The sequence below is a fragment of the Pipistrellus hanaki genome (assembly GCF_964339955.1).
Source record: "Pipistrellus hanaki genome assembly, chromosome: 7".
NCBI lineage: Eukaryota > Metazoa > Chordata > Mammalia > Chiroptera > Vespertilionidae > Pipistrellus > Pipistrellus hanaki.
The window spans coordinates 75,922,785-75,943,126 of NC_140509.1; the positions used below are offsets into that span (position 1 = coordinate 75,922,785).

The 20,342-nt window shown below is 38.1% G+C and overlaps 1 protein-coding gene across 2 annotated transcripts in view; it reads right to left on the reverse strand.

The window, feature by feature from the left end:
* HSF2 (heat shock transcription factor 2) overlaps positions 1-17,036 on the reverse strand; it is a 35,081-nt gene extending 18,045 nt beyond the window's left edge. Inside the window, exons 1-5 of one of the 2 annotated variants that reach the window (XM_084889649.1) lie at positions 16,829-17,036; positions 3,390-3,498; positions 3,105-3,232; positions 2,150-2,274; positions 272-347 (exon numbers count right to left, since the gene is read on the reverse strand). In XM_084889649.1, coding sequence (XP_084745775.1) covers positions 272-347; positions 2,150-2,274; positions 3,105-3,232; positions 3,390-3,498; positions 16,829-16,921 — 531 coding nt within the window. In that variant the 5' untranslated portion in view covers positions 16,922-17,036. The remainder of the gene's footprint in view (positions 1-271; positions 348-2,149; positions 2,275-3,104; positions 3,233-3,389; positions 3,499-16,828) is intronic. The other variant, XM_084889650.1, reaches the window with a different exon arrangement.
* Between the last annotated feature and the right edge of the window lie 3,306 nt (positions 17,037-20,342).

Below are 20,342 nucleotides of genomic sequence, written 5' to 3' on the forward strand. Positions count from 1 at the left end.
AAGAATAAAATATTTTAAACTTGTTCTGTCAGGCAAAAGGATCTTTATTAAAAGTTAATAACATTAACTGGGAGTAAGAAATTACTATATTTTTTATTAAAAGTAATATTAACACTTGGCCTAATTTGTTTGATTTCATAATTTTACTTCTAATTGTGCACCTAACATATAAGAAACTAAAATCAACCAAGGAGTATTCAAAAAGTATTCTTTGGGTCACAAATGGTGCTTATTAAAACACGCATTTAGGATCATGAGGGGAAAAGCTTACCTTTCGAATAACTTGTTGCTGTTGTGCATGTTTTGCTCGTAATTCTGACACCTCCTTCCAAAGGGACTCATTCTCACTATGTCATCAATTATTTAAAAACAAAAGCAAAAAAAAAGAAAAGAATTCAGTCAGAAAGCCAGACCCTAATATATTTAATTAAGCATAACAGAGAACACCACAAATATAAAGAACTAGCTGATGGTTGCTAAAGGTGTATGTGTGTGGGATGGGGGTGGGGGGGTGGGGGGGAAGATATTAAAGACACGGGGATAACAAATTTTTAAAAATTAAAAATAAAGGTAAAAAACACCAGAGGATTTAAGTAGTTATTATATATTTTTATGAGACTAGAAAATCTTTGGTTCAATTATATAGATGACAACTATCTTGATACAAATCTAGAATCATTCCTTTATAACTGCAGTAGCTTCTACTCATGACACTATATTCACAAAAACTTAAGGCTCATGCCTACATCCATATAGTAGTAGGCAATTTATTTCTCTGACAATCTGGTTCATTATTTCTTGCATAAGCTAACCTTTCAACTTGGCTACCAAGTGAATTCAGTACTTGTGCTTAGAAAACAATTCTTAAAGGGAAGTGATATTTACCTAGCAATAATATGCTCCAGGTACTATCATAAGCATTTTATATGTACTAATCATTTAAACTTCTCTCAAATCCATCAGGAAGGGAATTATTATCTCTATTTTATAAATTAGGATACTAAGACTCAGAGAATTGAGAAGACTTGCCCAAGATCACACAAATAATTTGCTAAGGGTTAAAGATGAACTAAAGTCAATCAGATTCTAAAAACGGTATATTAAGATCTGTCTAAAAAAACAAGCGTATAAAAACACTTGGAAATATTTGTCTTTGAAAAGCATATTCAAATATATGGCAAACCAATTAACTGGACCAGGAATAATATTTTCCTTCATTCAACATTTATTGAAATTGCATTGCTATTGAATGTTAGCAGCAATGATAATGCTGAGAAGACATAAAAGATAATCCACCTATTACATGTTTAATATTCATTGTTTTTGTTAATTTCCACAAAATCCATCTTCTTCAATCCAAACTATTACAAAAAGAAATATATTTACAAATAGGGGATATCGAAAATGAGACTTTAATACTTACCCCCCCCCCAAAAAAAAAAATACTGTACTTTTTCAGACTTGTGTCCTTTCCCCCCCTATTTTTTATGTCCTACTTTTTCCTAAGAGATAGGTCACACAAAAAAAGAATAGGTAGCACATGTAGTACTTTGTGTGCCCTCATGTGTATGATCATATAAAAGCTAACCTCTCCTGGCTTGTGTGGCTCAGTTATTATAGTTGAGTGCCGTCCTATAAACTGTAGGATCACAGTTCCATTCCTGGTCAGGGCACATACCCAGGTTGCAGGTGCAGTCTGAAGTTGCATGTGGGAGGCAACCAACTGATGGGGGTCGGTCTCTCTCTCTCTCTCTCTCTCTCTCTCTCTCTCTCTCTCCCCCTTCCTTCCTCTCTAAAATTAATAAAGATATATTTTTTAAAAGAAAAGAAAAAAAATTATGTAGAATCATATTTCCTACACTAATTTAAAGATCTACTCTTTTATCAAATACTAAGGCATGTGTATAATATTGTTTCAAAAGCTCAGATTTTTATATTCTTTCGACCACCATCATGAAGATACAATATTGGGGTAAAGTCTATGACTACACATTAAAAATAAAGGGAACCAATATTTACAGAAAAATAATCTTTGACCTTGGCTTCAACAACATTTTCTAAAAGTACTTAAAGCACTAACCTCCAATTCACAACACACAATAAACACACCAACCCCATAACAGAATTATATTTGGAAATAATACTTTACCTTTTTAACTCAGAAAGCCTGGACTCAATAGTCTCTTGTTTTATTTGAACCTTCTGAGCACTACTTATAATTTTTGTTAAATCTTCCTGACGAATTTTACTTTCTTCTGGTTTTGAAGATGAAACCTTTCAAAAAGCATATTTAGGATGTCAAACAAATGCCTTGACTGTAATTCAAAGCTTCCCTATTAAGAGGATCTTATAGCTTGTTCAGGAAGTAATCCATTTCCAAAAAGACCTGGATAAGATTCTAGGGAGAGAATACACTTCATAGTTCAGAGAGAGGATAAAGAATAATCAGTCTATTTTTTTTAAATGTGGGTAAGTTTCCAGTTTCCACAAGCAGGAACACCTTAAGGGCTTTTTTCCCCTTCATTTCATTCTGTCAAACTCCCTGTAATTTCCCCAAGCCTCTTTGTTATCACATTCCATGTCTAATTAAATTTATGCAGTAATAGCTTCTTGTTAGGCCATTTTCTTCCATGGCCCACTGCCCTTTTACTTCTCTACCCTCCCACCCCCATTTTCTGGATTTGGTAAGATATTTCAGTAAAAACTTCATTAAAAAATGTACTGTTAAATGCCTACTATATACTTATTCTGGGCATTTGAATTCAACAGTAAACTACATAAAAAGCCCTCCACAGAATTTACATTCTAGTAGAGCTTACATTTTTTTAAGCTAAATTAAAAGGAGTGAGCTATCCCAATATGAATGACTCCTCATCCTCAGTCAGCATGCAAACATTTTCCTTCCCTTTTAAGGTGTTTGAGCACTCAGTATAATTCAGCACCGGGGGGAAAAATAGCGGGAAATAATTAAAACTTTATTAGTCTAAGTTATCCTAACAAAGAACACCAATATATTTCTATATAGTCTCAATTTCAACACTGATGTCTCAGCCAAGTGTATGACATGGTAATGCTCTAATTAAATCATGTTAACAATACCCCACCTTCCTTTTAATGTTCTCCAACAAGTCATCCTGGCCTTGTTTGAAGTAAGGATGCTGAAATTCAACAGGACCATCTCGTTCCTGCTTTACAATTCCAGAGTCAATATGTACTACTTTACGGAAACCATCTGAAAAAGATTCAAAATTCAGATGACTAAAACAGAGAAGTCAAAATTTAATAGTGCTTCTATGTAGTATATTTCCTCCTTATCATTCTAATGGAAAAAAAACTGTTTAATCAGTGGCTGATGACAGTACTCCAAATATAATGCTGTCCATACTCACACATATTCAGTTGCCTCACAAAGCTTGCCATGTTATTGTGCTTGAAGTATTTGGGAAGTATTTCTTTTGCAAACCTTTGTTCATCCAAGACCAGAAAACTTTGACCATTCTGAAAAAAATAAAAAAGTCAAATAGTTAATTAAGGTCCTCTGATATGAGACTGTATATAAGAACCCCCAAACTGGGCAATTCTTTTATGATAGCTTCAGACCAACAATTTATAACTGTTAATGGCAACAGTAACAAACTTCAATTAAGTGCCAAACTGCAATTAAGCTTTTGATGCCAACTTCAAAAGCTCAGGCCCAGTCGGTGTGGCTCAGTGGTTGAGCTTAGACCTATGAACCAGGAGATCACGGTTCGATTCCTGGTCAGGACATATGCCCAAGTTGTGGGCTCGATCCCCAATGTGGGTGTGTGCAGGACGCAGCCAATCAGTGATTCTCTCTCATCATTGATGTTTCTATCTCTCTCTCTCCCTTCCTCTCTGAAACAAAAAACAAGTAAAAAAAAAAAAAGCTCAGGAGCACATCTCAAACCAAAATCTCCATCATGCTCTATAGTGAAATATTAGAAAAATTCCTATTAAATCATAAGAAAAATAAGTACAATATGTACATAGCATAATTATTTAATATTGCTTTAAAGGCAACAAAATTAGACAAAAATAAGATAAAATTTGAGAAAAGTACCAACTGAAAAACTATATGAGACTTTAGTAAAGTACCTGGTAACTAATTAATACTTAAGTTCACTAGTGTTCTTTCATACAAAAAATAAATAAACAACTTGAAACTTACTAGAATACAATCATCAAGTCAGACAGACCAATAGAATAGAATAGAATAGAGAGCCCAGAAATAAATTCTCACATATAGTCAAAAGGGATTTTTATAAGGGTGCCAAGACCATTTATTTAATAAGGAAAGGACAGTCTTTTTAACAAATGATGCTGGGAAAACTGGGTACTAACGCACAAAAGAATGAAGTCTGAACCCTTATCTTACATCATATACAAAAATTAACTCAAGTGGATAAAAGACCTACATTTATTAAAATTTTAGAAGAAATCATAAACAGAGGCTTCATGACACTGGATTTGGCAGTGATTTATTGGATAACATCAAAGCACTGGCAACAAAAGCAAAAATAAATAAATGGAGCTACCTCAGAATAAACACTTTTGTGTAAAAAACAAAACAAAACAAAACACTATCAAGAGTATGGAAAGGAAACGCACAGAATCAGAGATAACATTTGGAAATTATGTATCTTACAAGGAGTTAATATCCCTAATATAAAAAGAAACCTGACAACTCAACAATGGCAAAAACAACCAACCTAATTAGAAATGCGCAAAGGACTTGAATATTTTTACAAAGAAGATATACAAATGGCAATAAACACATGAAAAGATGCCTAACCTCTCTAATCATTAAGGAAAACCAAAGCCACAATATACTACTTCATAGTCATTAAAATGGCTATTATTTAAACGCACACATGAGAGGAAGGGCACAGAAAATAAGTGTTGGTAAGGATTTAGAGAAATTGGAATGCCTGTGCATTGTTGGTGAAAATGAAATTAGAGTAGTCAATGTGGAAAACAGTAGAGTGGTTCTCAAAAATTAAACACAGAATTCCCTTTCTATGCACATACCCAAAAGAGTTGAAATCAGGGACTTAAAAGGATATTTGTACACCCATATTGATAGCTGCATTATTTACAGTAGACAAAAAGTGGAAGTAATCCAAATGTCCATTGGCAGGTAAATGGATAAAGAAAATGTGGTGTACACACACACACACCCACACACACCCACACACACACACACACACACACACACACACACGAATATTATTTAACCTTAAAGAGGAAGAAAACTGACATGCTACAATGTAGATAAACCTTGAAGACATTATGCTACATAAAATAAACTAGCCATAAAGGGACAAATAATGTATAATTCCACTTATATGAGTTAAGAATAGTCAAATTAATAGATACAGTAGTAAGCTAGGAGAAAGGGGGGAATTGAAAGTTATTGTCTATTGAGTATGAATTTTTAGTTTGGGATGATGAAAAACATTCTGGACATGGATGATAGTGATGGCTGCATAACAATATGAATATACTTAATGGCACTGAACTATATACCTAAAAATGGTTAAAATGGTAAGTCCTGGCTGGGTGGGTCGGTTGGTTGGAGCATGGTCCCATATACCAAAAGGTTACAAGTTCAATTCCCGGTCAAGGTATGTTTACCTAGGTTGTGGGTGTGATCTCTGAATGGGGTGTTTATGGGAAACAACTGGCAACCAATTGATGTTTCTCTCACATGGGTATCTGTCTGTCTGTCTCTCTTTCCCCCGCAAAAATCAATAAAAACATATCCTTGGATAAGGATTAAAAAATGATTAAAATGGTTAATTTATGTTATATATATTTTATCACAACCACAACAATTAAAACTTAAATGGAATAAAATATTCCAATAATAGAAAAGTTTCTAAAAATAAAGTTTAAAAATATACCTTTCAGAAAATACTAAACTACTGAGAAACGAATACATGGTTGTAAAATGGTTAATTCTGCCTAAATTAACCAATACATTAATTTCTCAGGTGGGAAAAAAAAAAACAACGATTTTTGGAGGCAAGGTGAAGAGCTGCTAACACAAGGAAATATTAAGTACTGAAGTTCATTTGTAAAAATAATTATTTAACAATAGGTAAGAAAATACTAAAAACAATTGGGAAGTGTTAATCCTATCCCATACAGATGGTAGAATCATGGTGTTTTCAAAACCATGGTGTTTCTTTAGTTTGGTACTAAAGAAAGGAGAGACTAAAGACAGAGGAAGCAAATCTGTCTGAGAATTTAAAAGGTAAGTAAGGGTAGCATTGAAAGCAGGGGATAAAATCAAGAGGAAAAAGGATTAATAAACTCTCCATTTGGAAAGAAATAAACAAAAGCTCTCTGCTACCTCACTTTTTACAACCAAGCTTTTGGAAGGATTACCCACATAATAAACCCAGAAGCCATTCAGGTAAAAAGTAGTAAGTTTATTCATGGAAACTGCTACCTGCCTACCCTATTTCCAGATGCCTTTACTTTTTAAATTTATTTTTGTATCTTTCAAAACTAAAATTGTATACAGTTAAGGTGTAGAATACAATGATTTGAGATACACACACACACACACACACACACACACAAATTACTAGTCAAGCTAATTAAGATATCATCTACATCAAACTGAAAAGATTCTGCATCGCAAAGGAATCAACAAAATAAAATAACCTAACAAAATAAGAGAAGATATTAGCAATAATTTATCTGATAAGAGATTAAGATCCAAAATATATAAGGAGAACATACAAGACAACAGCAAAAAACATGAACAACAACACAATTAAAAAGTGGGCAAAGGATATGAATAAAGACATATTTCCCAAAATGACATACAAATTGCGAACTGGTATATAAAATGGTGTTGAACATCACTAAACATCAGGAACATCAAAACAAAACCAATGTGGTATCACCTCATACCTGTTAGGATGGCTAATTATAAAAAAAATGAAAGACAATGGGCTGGCAAGAATGTGAAGGAAAGTGAACCCTTGTATACTGTTGGTGGGGATGTACATTGGTATAGCCATTAAGAGAAACAGTATGAAGTTTCCTAAAGAATTAACAATAAAAATACAACTACAATATGATCCAGCAACCCCTCTTCTGAGTGTATACACAAAAGAAATGAAATCAGTATCTCAAAGAGATATCAGTGCTCCCATATTCACTGCAACACTATTCACAGTAGACGAGATATAGAAACATCCTAAGTGTCAATCCATTGACAAGTTGTGATATATATATTAAAATGTTGTGATATATATATATATATATATATATAATAGTGAATATGTTAATTAGGCTGCACATCCTTCTGGTCAGAGCCAGGGCTGCGAGAGATGCCCGGGTCCCAGGTGCCTGCTGGTGGCTGGAGGGAAGCCCAGGTCCTGGGTGCCAGAGGGAGGCCAGTGCCAGCAGCCAGGGGAAGGAAGGCCTACTCTTGCATGAATTTTGTGCATCAGGCCTAGCAAGTGTATAAGTATATAAATGTATGTGATATATATGTACATATGTGTATATACATGTATATACACATATGTACATATATATGACATTGTGGAAAATTATATATATATAATTTTTATATATAAAAATTTTCTTACTAACTGAAATATAATTTTGTTTGATGCTGAAACTACATTTCTCAGTCCCCTTACAATAAGTGGTGGCCAAATAACACACCTGACAAAATAAAAGTAGAACATATTCAATAAGGTTTTCAGAAAAGTTTCTAAAAGGGGAGAGATTCAAACTATCTAATCCCTATATCCCATATCCCTGCTTGGAACTTGGAGCCAAAGACCAGTGCTCCAGCAAAGCCCTGGAGTAGAGGAACAAAGTACGGCGATAAAACAGGTGACTGGGCATCTTCAGATGTGAGAGAAAAATACACTTTTTGTTACACCACTATTGTTTGGATTTCTATTACTGTGTCTAAACTTAATTTATAATAAGATTATTAAAATAGATTGAAAAAGTTGAAAGACTATTAACAAAACATTTTTCAAATTTATGATGAAAAATTAATTGCATTGATTAAAAATTTCTAAACAAATGAAAAACCCAATATGAGTTTTAAGGAGACTGTTTTATTTATAATTGAATATACAGCAAAACAAATAATTTTCACTTATTAGATTGGCAAAATTTAAGAAGTTTGGTTACAAATATTGGTTATTAGGTAATAAATTATAAACTCTTACATTTCCCCCCATTTTCAAAGGACTTTCCCTTTAATTTTCTCTCCATCTACCCACACCATTTGTCTTTTCCTTCACTGCAAAATTTATCAAACAAGTATTTCGAAGTCTCTTTCTGCAATTCAGGACCATCTACTAATTTTCACTAAAAGTTGGTTTCTGTTTCTCTCCGCTAAAACCACTTTTTCTAAAATGTCAAATGACAAATTCAATGCCTTCACTCCTGATCTTCCTACACCTGAGTCATTTCATTTGGCATTACTGATAACCTCTTCTCTATTTTTGGCTTTGACACTTTATACATTATGGACTTTTATTTCTTACATTTCCTTTCAACTGCCTTCCATCTACCAAGAGGTAGTGTGTTTTTTGGTTTCTATCCTTCAAGGCATCTATTATCCTCTTTCCTTAGGCAATCTCATCCACACCAGTGTATTTAATTACAGACTTTATTATGTGTGATGATTATCACATCTACACCTCTAACCTTGACCATCTCAAATTTCACACTTGGATTTTCTACTGACAGCATTTTTACACAATGCTCGTTAACTCATTATATTCTCACCGGATTGTCTATTTCAAACCTATCTTACTATTCTCCCAAAGTGAACTTTTTCCTGTATCCCCCCCAATCCTGGCATGCCTCTCTCCCCTTTAAGTGACCCAATTAAGTTTGACATCAACAACAACAAAAATTAAAAACTCTCAATTGTAATAGCTAGTACTTAATAAAAAGAAATATTGAAAATGTCCCCTTTAAAAATAAGAACAAGGGATCCTATGATCACTGCTTCTATTTGTCACCCTTATTGAGGTCGTAACCACTGCAAAGGAAAACAAATTGAAGGTATAAGGTTTTAAAAGAAAGAAGAAAATTGTCATTTACAAATATTATGGATGTACACTTAAAAGAAACCAAGCCTGTAAAATGATTACCTCACTGGTGTATTATCAATATACAAATGGTTCTTGTATTTCTAATTACCAGCAAGAATTAGGAATATATTTTTAACTAAAGGATACCTAGGAAGAAATCTAACAAAGATGTGCAAGACCTAACTGCAAAAAAATAAAATTTATTAAATAATAAGATGAATTTAGAAATGTGCCTTGTTCATGGCAATATCTATTTTTCCTAATCTGATTTATAGTTTCAATGCAATTACAATAAAAATCCCAATAGGTTTATTTTTAAAAATAGAATTTGATTTTAAAACATATATGGAAGATCAAAGACAAACAATAGTTAAGGCACTCTTGAAGAATAAGTTGCCCTCCCAAAAGCAAGACCTTTTATAAAGCTACGGTAAATAAGACATGTGATAAGGGATGCGATACGTCATTGTTTCTGATGGAACAGAACAGACAACCTAGAAACAAAACCACAATATATAATTTTGCTGTAAGACAGAGGTAGCAATACATATCACTGGTGAAAAAAAAACAAACTATTCAATAAAGGGGCTTAGGACAACAAAATATTTATATTAAAAATGAACTGGATGATTCACAGACACAAAAGTAAATTCCAAGTAATTAATACATCAAATGTAAACTTTTAAAACTTTCAGAAGGAGATGGAAAAGTATTTTTATTTCTTTGGAGCAGGTAAGAGAAAATATCCTGAAGAGAAAAAAAAAGCATAAACCTCAAAATAGACTATATATTAAGCTATACTAAAAATTAAGAATTTCTGCTCATCAAAAGAATGTAAAAAGATAAAGCCACAAACTGAGAAAAGATATAGGCAGCACATATATTAAAAAAAATATACAGAATATACATGGAATTCCTAAAAATAGTCACAGATAAACCACCCAATAGAAAAATGATCAAAGATTTCATAGAATAGGAAACATAAATGGTTAATAAATATGAAGACGTGTTGGAATTTATTACTAGTAATCGGGGATTATAAATTAAGACCTCAAAGCTCCGAACTCCACCCTGAACACCAGTCTTTTATCCAAACATCCTACTCAACATTTTCATATGAATGCCTTGGAGTGCAGAAGTCATTCAGGTTCTTCTGAAATATTTGTTGTCCTTCCTAACACTGCACTTCCCCATCTCCTTTAAAATTAGATGTGGACAGCCTTGCCTGGGTGGCTCAGTTGGAGTATCATCCTCCAGGGGTCCTCAAACTTTTTAAAGTGGGGGCCAGATCGCGGTCCCTCAGAGAGCTGGAGGGCTGGACTATATGAACTACTAATTCCTACTGTAACACCTCCGCTGCGCTCACTGCCCAAAAAACCTGGCGGGCCGGATCAGACTCCTCTGCGGGCCGCATGTGGCCCGTGGGCCGTAGTTTGAAGACCCCTGTGTACACCAAAAAGTAGAGGGTTAGATTCCATCAGGGCACATACCTAGGTTGCAGATTTGATCCCTGGTCCAGTTGTGTAAGGCAGGCAACTGATGGATGTTTCTCTCTCTCTCCATCCTCTCCTTCCCCTCTCTCTAAAAATGAATAAAAACATATTCCAGGGTGATAAAAAAAAATAGGTGTGGCCATATGAATATGAAAACATAAGCAAAATAAAATAATTTTCAAATATTACTAGTGATCCATCTGTAATCTCAAAGTTAATATGGCCCCACCTGCATTTCTCCAAATCTTCCAGCAAATAGTACCATTATTCACCCTGTTGTTCAGGCCAAATCTAATTCTTCTGTCCCTCCAATTCCAGCCAATTTATCAGTAAGTTATGCAGATTTGCCTTCAAATCTGACGACTTCTCACCACTTTTACTGCTACTATCCTAGTCTCAGCCACACTATATTCAACACCATAGTGGAAAACTGTGATAATCTTCTAATTAGTTCCCTCATTCCAGTCTTCTCACCATACCCATAAAGCCTTATATCATCTGTTCCTACCTCCTTTTCTGACCCCACATTCTCTAAGAATACTCTAATCACCTGGGCCTTTTTCAAACCCATAAAAATGCCATGTTCAAGGCTTTAATGTGCCATTCCCCTTTAGTGCATGCTTTCTAATCATTCAAGTCTTGGCTCAAAAGTCAACTGTTCAGAGGAGCTAATTCTCTACCTCAAATATCCACAAGTCTGTCACTTACATGCTAGTTATCAATTTATTGCTCCAAATTAATTCTTCATTGTCTGTTCTGCAAACATGGAATTGGGTCCCATAAGTACCTTTCTTTTGCTAGCTGGCGTGGTACTAACTATGTCAATGGAAGATACTAGAGATATATTAAAAGAGGAAAGGATTCCTCTTCCCAATGCCCTGTCCTTAACAGGCTCCTTCAGGGCAGCAGCAAATTGAAGTATCTCTAATATGACATCTCCCCATAAACAGCTTTCTAGGATACTCTAGGCCAGTGGTCGGCAAACTCATTAGTCAACAGAGCCAAATATCAACAGTACAACGATTAAAGTTTCTTTTGCGAGCCAAATTTTTTAAACTTCTTCTACCACCACTTCAACTATATAGACACTATGTAACAAACTAAGCATGGCTAAATCCAATTAAATTTCACCTGCAAAACAGCTGCCTCATGGTCATAGTTTGTCAACCTCTACCTTATAAGTTATATTTCCCAGTAAATTCTGAAGGATGAAATTCCAGTAAGTTCCACCAGTGTGGCACCAGTAACTTCTTTGCCATTCAGTGAGAAACGGTCATAACTCTCTCTAACAAGGCCAGGATCTTACATTTGGGGAGAGGACTCTTACTTTGGCCTCTATTAGCCCTAGCAATGGTGGCTGCTTCTTACAACTGTTACTCCTGTATTTTAGATTTTTCTTCACCAATTCACCAATATAGTCAGCAATTCTATTAAACTTTTCATGTTAAAAAACTGCATTGACTTCTGTCTCCTAACTGGACCCTAAATTGATACACTCTTTTTAATCTTCATTTTCTTTATGGTACTTACACTAACTATATTATTTGTGTTTGCTTGTTAATTGCCAGTGCCCTTCACTAGAATGTAAGCTCTATGAAGGTAGACATTCTGTTCACCACTGAATAAATTCCTAGTATGAGCCCGCTATTTGGCCATGAGAGATTCACAATAAATATTTGTGAGTAACTGAATAAAGTTGTGGTCACAGGAGAGCAAATTTTATTTTTAGAATTTCAACTCTTGGATTATATCAAATAAAGAGATGAATGCCCCTTGGTTATTTTTGCTCTCTCTTACACACACAACCCTCATTCACTCATATCATTCTTGGTCTCCACTTATGGTATTCCTGCAGTCTCCACTCTAAAATTAGTAAATAACCTCTCTGGGTACAAACATTCCACCTTACTCCTGTTTAGACTGTGAGGCTCAGGCAATACAACCCAGGACTCACCCTACACACATTACAAGGGGAGGAAAGCCATTACTGAATGCAGTGAGAGAAATGGGGAGCTTTTATTTAGGCCTCATCCATAAAGGTTGACAAACTTCTGAAAAGTAGTAACAGTTGTTATTGCTCCAATTGGTCCTCTTAAAGACATCTAAAAATTCTTACTAATAATCTAATACTTCAGCCCCCTTATTTTAAAACATTTTTCAGAATAGAAACTTGCAATATTCTTTTAAAAACAATCAGTCTACAATTTAATGTTTAACAACCATTCCTTTTGAGTCTTGAGCTCATTCTCTTGTGTAGATACAAACTTAAAAACAAACAAAAACTTCTCAATGAATCTTTTAATTTTTCTGTAGGCCCATCTAGGATGGCTTTCTGCCACTCTTGTGGCCTTTCTTGATTTCAGTAGGGAATACTGTAATAACCCAATTATTGCTGAGAAGTTCAAAATGATACCAAAACAGTGGGAGGTTTAAGGGCCTACAGAACAAACTTAACCAAGACAGCTAGAGAATACTGGACAAATTCTGTTTTTGTACTCTTTCCCTCCTATTTCCTGATTTGTCACTGCTGATTTGAGAGGGGTAGGGAAGTACAGAATGCCAAAGGGGCACACGGATATAAAGTCAGGGGAAATCACTTCTTGGTCTTCTCAAGCAATCAGAAGAATGGAGACAAAGGTAATAACACTGGCAAAACAACTTTCCAGTTTTCTCATTTTTACAGTGCTTCACTTCAACATAAACATCAAATATCAAGAGCAGTAAAGGCTGTTCCCACAATCAATGGCAAGAACTTCCATTCAACTTCCATAGTCTCAACTCTGAGTATCAAGTTTCCTCAGTTGCTTCCAAGCTAAACCTGTTTCCTCTGTTTAGGACTCTTCTACAATTGAAACAGCTTTAGGCTGTCCAATATCACTATCAGCCCCAATTCAGCAATCGACTACCTACCCACCAAGGCCAAAATAGCCACATAAAAGTTACAGGAACTAAAAGAACAAAAAATGAAAGTAAAAAGAAACATCCATGGGGAGAATATGGGAAAAATAAAACATGTACAATGTGTTTTAAAGACACTTTGGGTCTAATACTCAAGTTATATAAGTTTTGAAGAATATTAGGCCAAGATTTCAAACTATAGTTTGAAAGAGTTTTCTCCCATTGCCTTACACTCAGCTAGAGGAGTAAATTACTTTCTACTAGTGGAAAAAGAAAAATACTGCATTAAAATTACCTTTTGAAAGCATCTGCTGTTTCTAAAGGTCTTAATATGATTTTCACTGTAATAGTATAAATGCTAAATTACATAAACAAAAGTTCAGCCAAACAAGTCTGAGGGAAACCAGAAACAACTTTTTAAAAAATAGCAACTTCTAAAAGATGAGAGTAACTTTTGTTGTTGTTGTTTTTCTTCATCTAACATCATTGTTTAATTAAAGCTCTACCTTTCACTGTCACTGCTTTTGGAAAAATCTGTGGCAGAGTGAGACAGCTTCCCTAAGCCACTAAGCTTTAGCCCTAGACAACATTAATCCAGAATTGTCCACTGACTTGTGAAAGGGTAACTCTTTGGTAACTAAATACTGTGTCAATCTATATTAAGTGTAGTGATGTTGCTGAAACACTGATCTTGAAGGTCAGATATCTACCGTTTCCCCGAAAATAAGACAGTGTCTTAAAGATGAAACTATACCTGAAAAGTATTAATTTTTGCTCCCAAAGATGCGCTAGGTCTTATTTTCAGGGGATGTCTTATTTTTCCATGAAGAAGAATACGGTACACATTTATTGTTAAATGAAAATAAAGGAAATTTATTACCTGTATACGGTACGGTAGTACGGTAGTTGTCAATACAAACCAGACAAACTGTGAATCCTATATTATCAAGAATTTACTCATTTATTCAATGACAATCATGTCATCATCTTCTGGAACATCATCATAACAATCCAATTCCTGAATTTCCTGGTGAATTTCTTGTGACTCCATTTCTTCCAGAATCAGTGGACCAAATCTCTCATGTTTAGCCTAGGTGGGGGGGCTTATTTTCCGGGGGATGCCTTATATTTCACTCAGAAGGAAACCTGTAAGTAGGTCTTATTTTCGAAGGATGTCTTATTTTCGGGGAAACACGGTATGTTAGATTCCCACATTAAATAATGGCTAGCTTTGTAATTATGAATAACTAACCTGTCTAGGCCTCAAATCCTCATCTATATAATGATAAGGCTAAACTTGATGATTTCTAAGATTCTTTTCAGGTATAGTTTCATCTTTAACATTCTTACCACTCTCATTATATATTGTATTTCAAGAATTTCATTGATTCAGTATTTATTAAGTACCTACTGTGTTCCTGGCATAGACACTGTCCCTCCCTCACTGAATTTATATTTTAATTGTCCCATCATGTATTAGAAAATGCATATTTAAACTTAGACTTAATAATGGGATAAACAAGAATGATTTTAAGTTGCTTATTTGGCTTAGAATTCATAAGATGATGCACTTATGGATTAGTATGAGACTCCACAGTTGATACTGCTCATAAAAATACCAAAATAATTCGACTGATGAGAATTTATTAGACTTGTCACCAACATAATGCCCTTTAATTAAATCAATTGCCAATATATTTATGTACCATTTCTAGGCAATAAAAATAAGGAGGCACATGCAAGCCGAAAAGGTATGTTAAAGTCAGTTTGGATGGGGGGCGGCGGGGGAGTCTCAGTCCAATCTCCAGCAAGGCTGGGTAGCGGCAGCCTGTGCCCATCCATCCTTGTCAACGTTTAATCCTCCGACTGATGAAAGCATGAGACATCTGTTTATTTTTAAGTATATGCGGGCAGCTGGCTGCCCTATTTTCACCTTTCTGTGTACCACTGTACACAATTCATCAAACGCTTAATACCATCAAGCTGACCATTCCGACCTTCAAGAAAATTAACTCCTAGAAGGAAGATTAAAAAAAAAAAATGAATGACAGAAACGCAAGGCAGACTATGGTGTTCCAGTAGTCAAAGCGTCAACACAACTGCTCCCTGCTGAGACAAGAGTAATAAAACAGAATTCCAGGAAAGGAACAGAAAAGAAAGGGCCAGAGAGGGGAGGTGACGTTTACCCATCCCCCAGCAGGTGCCAGGTCCAGTGCAGCCCTGGGCACAAGGACCTATCCCAAACAGAGGACCATCTCCACCGGGGAGAGCCACTCCCCTCTTACAACACGATTGCAGCAGCCTGCGAAGAGGGCATTCTAACGCCAGCCCAGGCCGTTCGGGGGAAAAACCACTCTGCCGAGCGTCTCAGCGTCTGCAAGTGCAAGGCCGCCCATTCATTTCGCCAACCTCGCCGCACAGGCTCGAGTAGACAAGGCGCTGCCGAAGGGCCCTTGGTGCTCCGTCCGTGACCGTGACCTGTGTGCTGGCCTTGGAGCTGGGATCCGACCACGGACCAGGGCATCGCGTCCATCCTCTGAAGCAACTCGGCGAAACCTTGCGATTCCTTTCAGCTCCCTTCGCACTTTTATGAAATCACCATCAAAACCAGCTCCTACAAACGGCTCAGAGTCTCCCATGGCGTGCTGCCATTTTCTCCGTGATATTTAGTAAAAGAAACGATGGACAAGCAGCAAGCAACCTGCCTTTGAACCTCTGCCCCCTCCCAAAGGTGCAGATCTCAGAGGGTGTGCGTGTGTAAGCGACGCGCGCGGGTCCCCGAGGTCCAGTTCTCCGCGGAACCCCGGTCCGGTTCTCCGCGGAACCCCGGTCCGGTTCTCCGCGGAACCCCGGTCCGGTTCTCCGCGGAACCCCGGCGGCGTGGGGGATGCCGGCCCGGGCCCGTGGCCGGGGCAGCCCGGTCGGTCGGTCACGCCGCGCGGGGCCGGGGCGGGCGGGAGGAACCGCGGCTGATGGAGCAGGAACGCGGCTCCCTCCCCCCTCCCTCCCTCCCTAAACTCGGCCCCTCCGCCGGCCCCGCGCCGGGAGGGCCGGGTCCGAACGCCGGCCCCGGGACCGTTAGGCGGCCGCCCAGGCCGCGGCCCCGCGCGGGCGCCCCTCCCCCACCGCGGCCTGGGCGCGCGGCGCCGGCCGGGACCCCCGCGCCTCCCCGTGATCCCCCGCGCGATCAATAACACACGGGGCCCCCCCGAGGCCGGACGCCGGGGCGCCCCCCCTTCCCACGGGCCTCGCACGGGGCGTCGAGACGCAGGCCGCGAGGGGCCGCCCCGCGGGAGCCCGGGCGCGGAGGTCCCCCCCCCGGCCCCGTACCTGGCTCCAGGTGATGAACTCGTTGGTGTGGGCCTCCTCCACCAGCGTCCACAGCTTGCTGAGGAAGGCGGGCACGTTCGAACTCTGCTTCATTGTTCCCGAGGCGCGGGGATTCCAGGTTCTGCACCCGAACGCGGCGGCGGCGGCGGCGGCGGCAGCTGCTCCCCGAGAACGCCCACGACGCAGGCGCAGCAGCTCCGGGCCCCGCCCCCCGCCTCGCCGGGCGCGCAGCGAGGAGGACGGGGGCCCCCACGGCCGCCCGTGATGGACAGGGCTCCACGCCCCGCCCCTGGTCCCCGCGCCGATCACCGTTCTCAGCCAATCCTGGGCGCCCGCTACGCGAAACAGACAAGCGATTGGATACGAGGGGAGCCGAGGGGGGTGGGAGCAGAAGGGGGTGCTGCCTTCTCATTGGCCTTTTATACCAGAGCCCTGACCGTAGCGGACCTTTGGCGGAGGGACCAGTTTGGCAGTTTCCCGCGGGACCGGTTCCTGGGCTGTGGCTGAGGGTGGGAGGCAGGTGTGTTTTGAGCCAGTTAGCAGGAAAAGAGTGTAATAAATCAGATGGGAGAGGAGAGTGGCTTTCAAGCACGATGGGTTAAGCCCTAAATTGAAACTGTCTGAATAATAAACCTAGAAAATAGTAATAATAAAACTTGTTCTTAAGGTTTTTTTTGTTTTTTATTTTATTTTTTTAAATATTTATGGTTGAGAGTATTACAGAAGTCCTCTTTTCCCCATCATTGTCCCCCTCCACCTGCTTCTTGCCCTGCCCCAGGCCTCCACCACCCTGTTGTCTGTATTCATAGGTAATGCTTGTATGTATATAAGTTCTTTGGTTAACCTCTTCCTGCCCCTTTCCCTCTGAGATTCCTCAGTCTGTTCCATGTTTCCATGCCTCTGGTTCTATTTTACTCATCAGTTTATACTGTTCATTAGATTCCTTGTTTGTTTACTTTGATTTTTGGGTTTAATTGTTGTTAGATATGTATTTATTGCCATTTTTATTGTTTATATTTTTTATCTCTTCTCCTCCTCCTCCTCTTCCTCCTCCTCCTCCTCCTCCTCCTCCTCCTCCTCCTCCTCCTTTTCCTCCTCTTCCTCCTCCTCCTCTTCATCTTCCTCCTCCCTCTTGCTCCTCCTCCTCCTCCTCCTCAATAATACCCTTCAACATTTCTTATAATACTGTTTTGGTGGTGATTAACTCCTTTAGCTTTTTCTTGTCTGGGAAGCTCTTTATCTGATCTTCAATTCTAAATGATAGCTTTGCTGGGTAAAGTAATCTTGGCTGTAGGTCCTTGCTATTCATCTCTTTGAGCATTTTTTTGTCACTCCCTTCTGGCCTGCACAGTTTCTATTGAGAAATTAGCTCACCATTGAATGGGTGTTCCCTGCTTTCTTCTTGTTGCTTTTAAAACTCAAAATGGGCCCTTTAAAATATGTTTATCAAAAAGAGGAATTTAAATATCTCACTAAATTCCTAAGCATGTACTTACTGATGTGACTCGGGATCTGCAATAGGCACCCTACATTTAATTCACTATATGTTCAACATAAGAAACAGTCTTCCTTACACTATTTTAATCAACTAAAATAATTGTTTCCACACATATTTTACAGACATTTTTATTTGCTGGAGATAGCTTAGTTATAGTGGGAGAAAAAATGGACAAGGAGTCAGCATATCTGAGTTTAGACCCAGCTTCAAGGACACTTTAGAGCAATGTTTCTCAACTTTTCTAATGCTGTGTCCCTTTTTAATACAGTTCCTCATGTTGTGGTGACCCCCCAAGCATAAAATTATTTTTGTTGCTACTTCATAACTGGGCGACCCTGCTATCGTTTCTGTCACTACCCACAGAGAACCACTGCTGTAGAGCCTATGACCATCGGAAAACAGAGATATTTACATTATGATTTATTAACCGTAGCAAAATTACAGTTATGAAATAGCAATGAAAATAATTGAGAACCACTGCTTTAGAGGATATTAAATTGCATTGATACCTTGTAATTTAGAGTAATCACTTAATCTGTTGGTGCTATTCTTCCTCACTTACCCATTGGGAATAAGAATATCTCTATTTTTACCCATGTAAAGTATTATTAATAACATAGTAGGTTTGAAAATGCTTTTTTAAAAATTAGCTAAATAACACTTTACATTTAACAAAGGATTTCTTACTTCCTGGATACACGTAAAATAATACCTAAAAAAATGCATTCATTTTCCAATGAGCAAATGTTTGTTGCATACAGACCTTTGTGTTCAGCACTGGTCTGTCTGCTGAAGCAAATCAGATGTATGGTATAATACACCTGAGAAAGAAACTAATATTTGATGAGCCCTTATACAGACTCAGCTATTTACATATGTTATCGTATTTAATACTCATCAATACCCAATGAAGTCAGTCTTAGCTCATTTTCCAAATAAAGTCTCTGAGGCTCAATGTGAATTAACTTATCCCATCACCATTAGTAAAATAAGACAGGGTATTTACACCCAGGCCTCAAAAGCCTGTGCTATTTCTATTGTATGATGATTGCACCATCTAGGATAGATGCTGAAGATGCTTATATTCTAACCCAAGAAACAACATGAACACAATGATCAGCAATCATTAATATTTTTAAAATAAGAGCTAAATTTACAGAATAAAACAAGTGCTTGAAAAGTTTAGAAAGACAAGAGGTCAGTGAATTAAGGTGGATGAGGACTTGAAGTTGGGTCTTGAAGTACAAATACACTTACATAGCTGAAAGGAAGGCAGACAACAGCGAGCAAAGATGAGGTTGAAGTTGTTAATTTTTAAACAAGGGGTGCTGCATTTTCATTTTGCACTGGGCCCCTCAGGTTATGTTGCTGGTGTGTTTCCAGTATATTACAACTTATAAACCAACTAGAGGCCCAGTGCATGAAATACATGCACAGGTAGGGTCCCTAGGCCTGGCTAGTGATCAGGGCCAATGGGGCCTTCCTTCCCCCAGTTGCTGGCTGCCAGCTGGAGCCTTCCTTTGTGCCATGCTGCCCTCTGGTGGTCAGCACACATCATACCAAGCAATCAAATTCCTAGTTGGTCAGACTCCTGAGGGGACAATTTGCATGCTAGCCTTTTATTATATAGAATAGTTCTCAAAATTAAGCATGTATCCAAATCACTTGGAGAGAGAAGACTGCCAATATAACAAGTGAATCAGAATAACTTAGGTCAGTGGTTGGCAAACTCACTAGTCAACAGAGCCAAATATCAAGAGTACAACTATTGAAATTTCTTTTGAGAGCCAAATTTTTTAAACTTAAACTTCTTCTAATGCCACTTCTTCAAAATAGACTCGCCCAGGCCATGGTATTTTGTGGAAGAACCACACTCAAGGGGCCAAAGAGTCGCAAGTGGTTGCTGACCATGGAATTACAATAGGTAGTATTTACAATACTAAGAAGGCCGGGTAAGGGGCTAAGTTATTAACCAGATAATATAGTGATGGCACCAGGAGATAGATGATGTGTCTA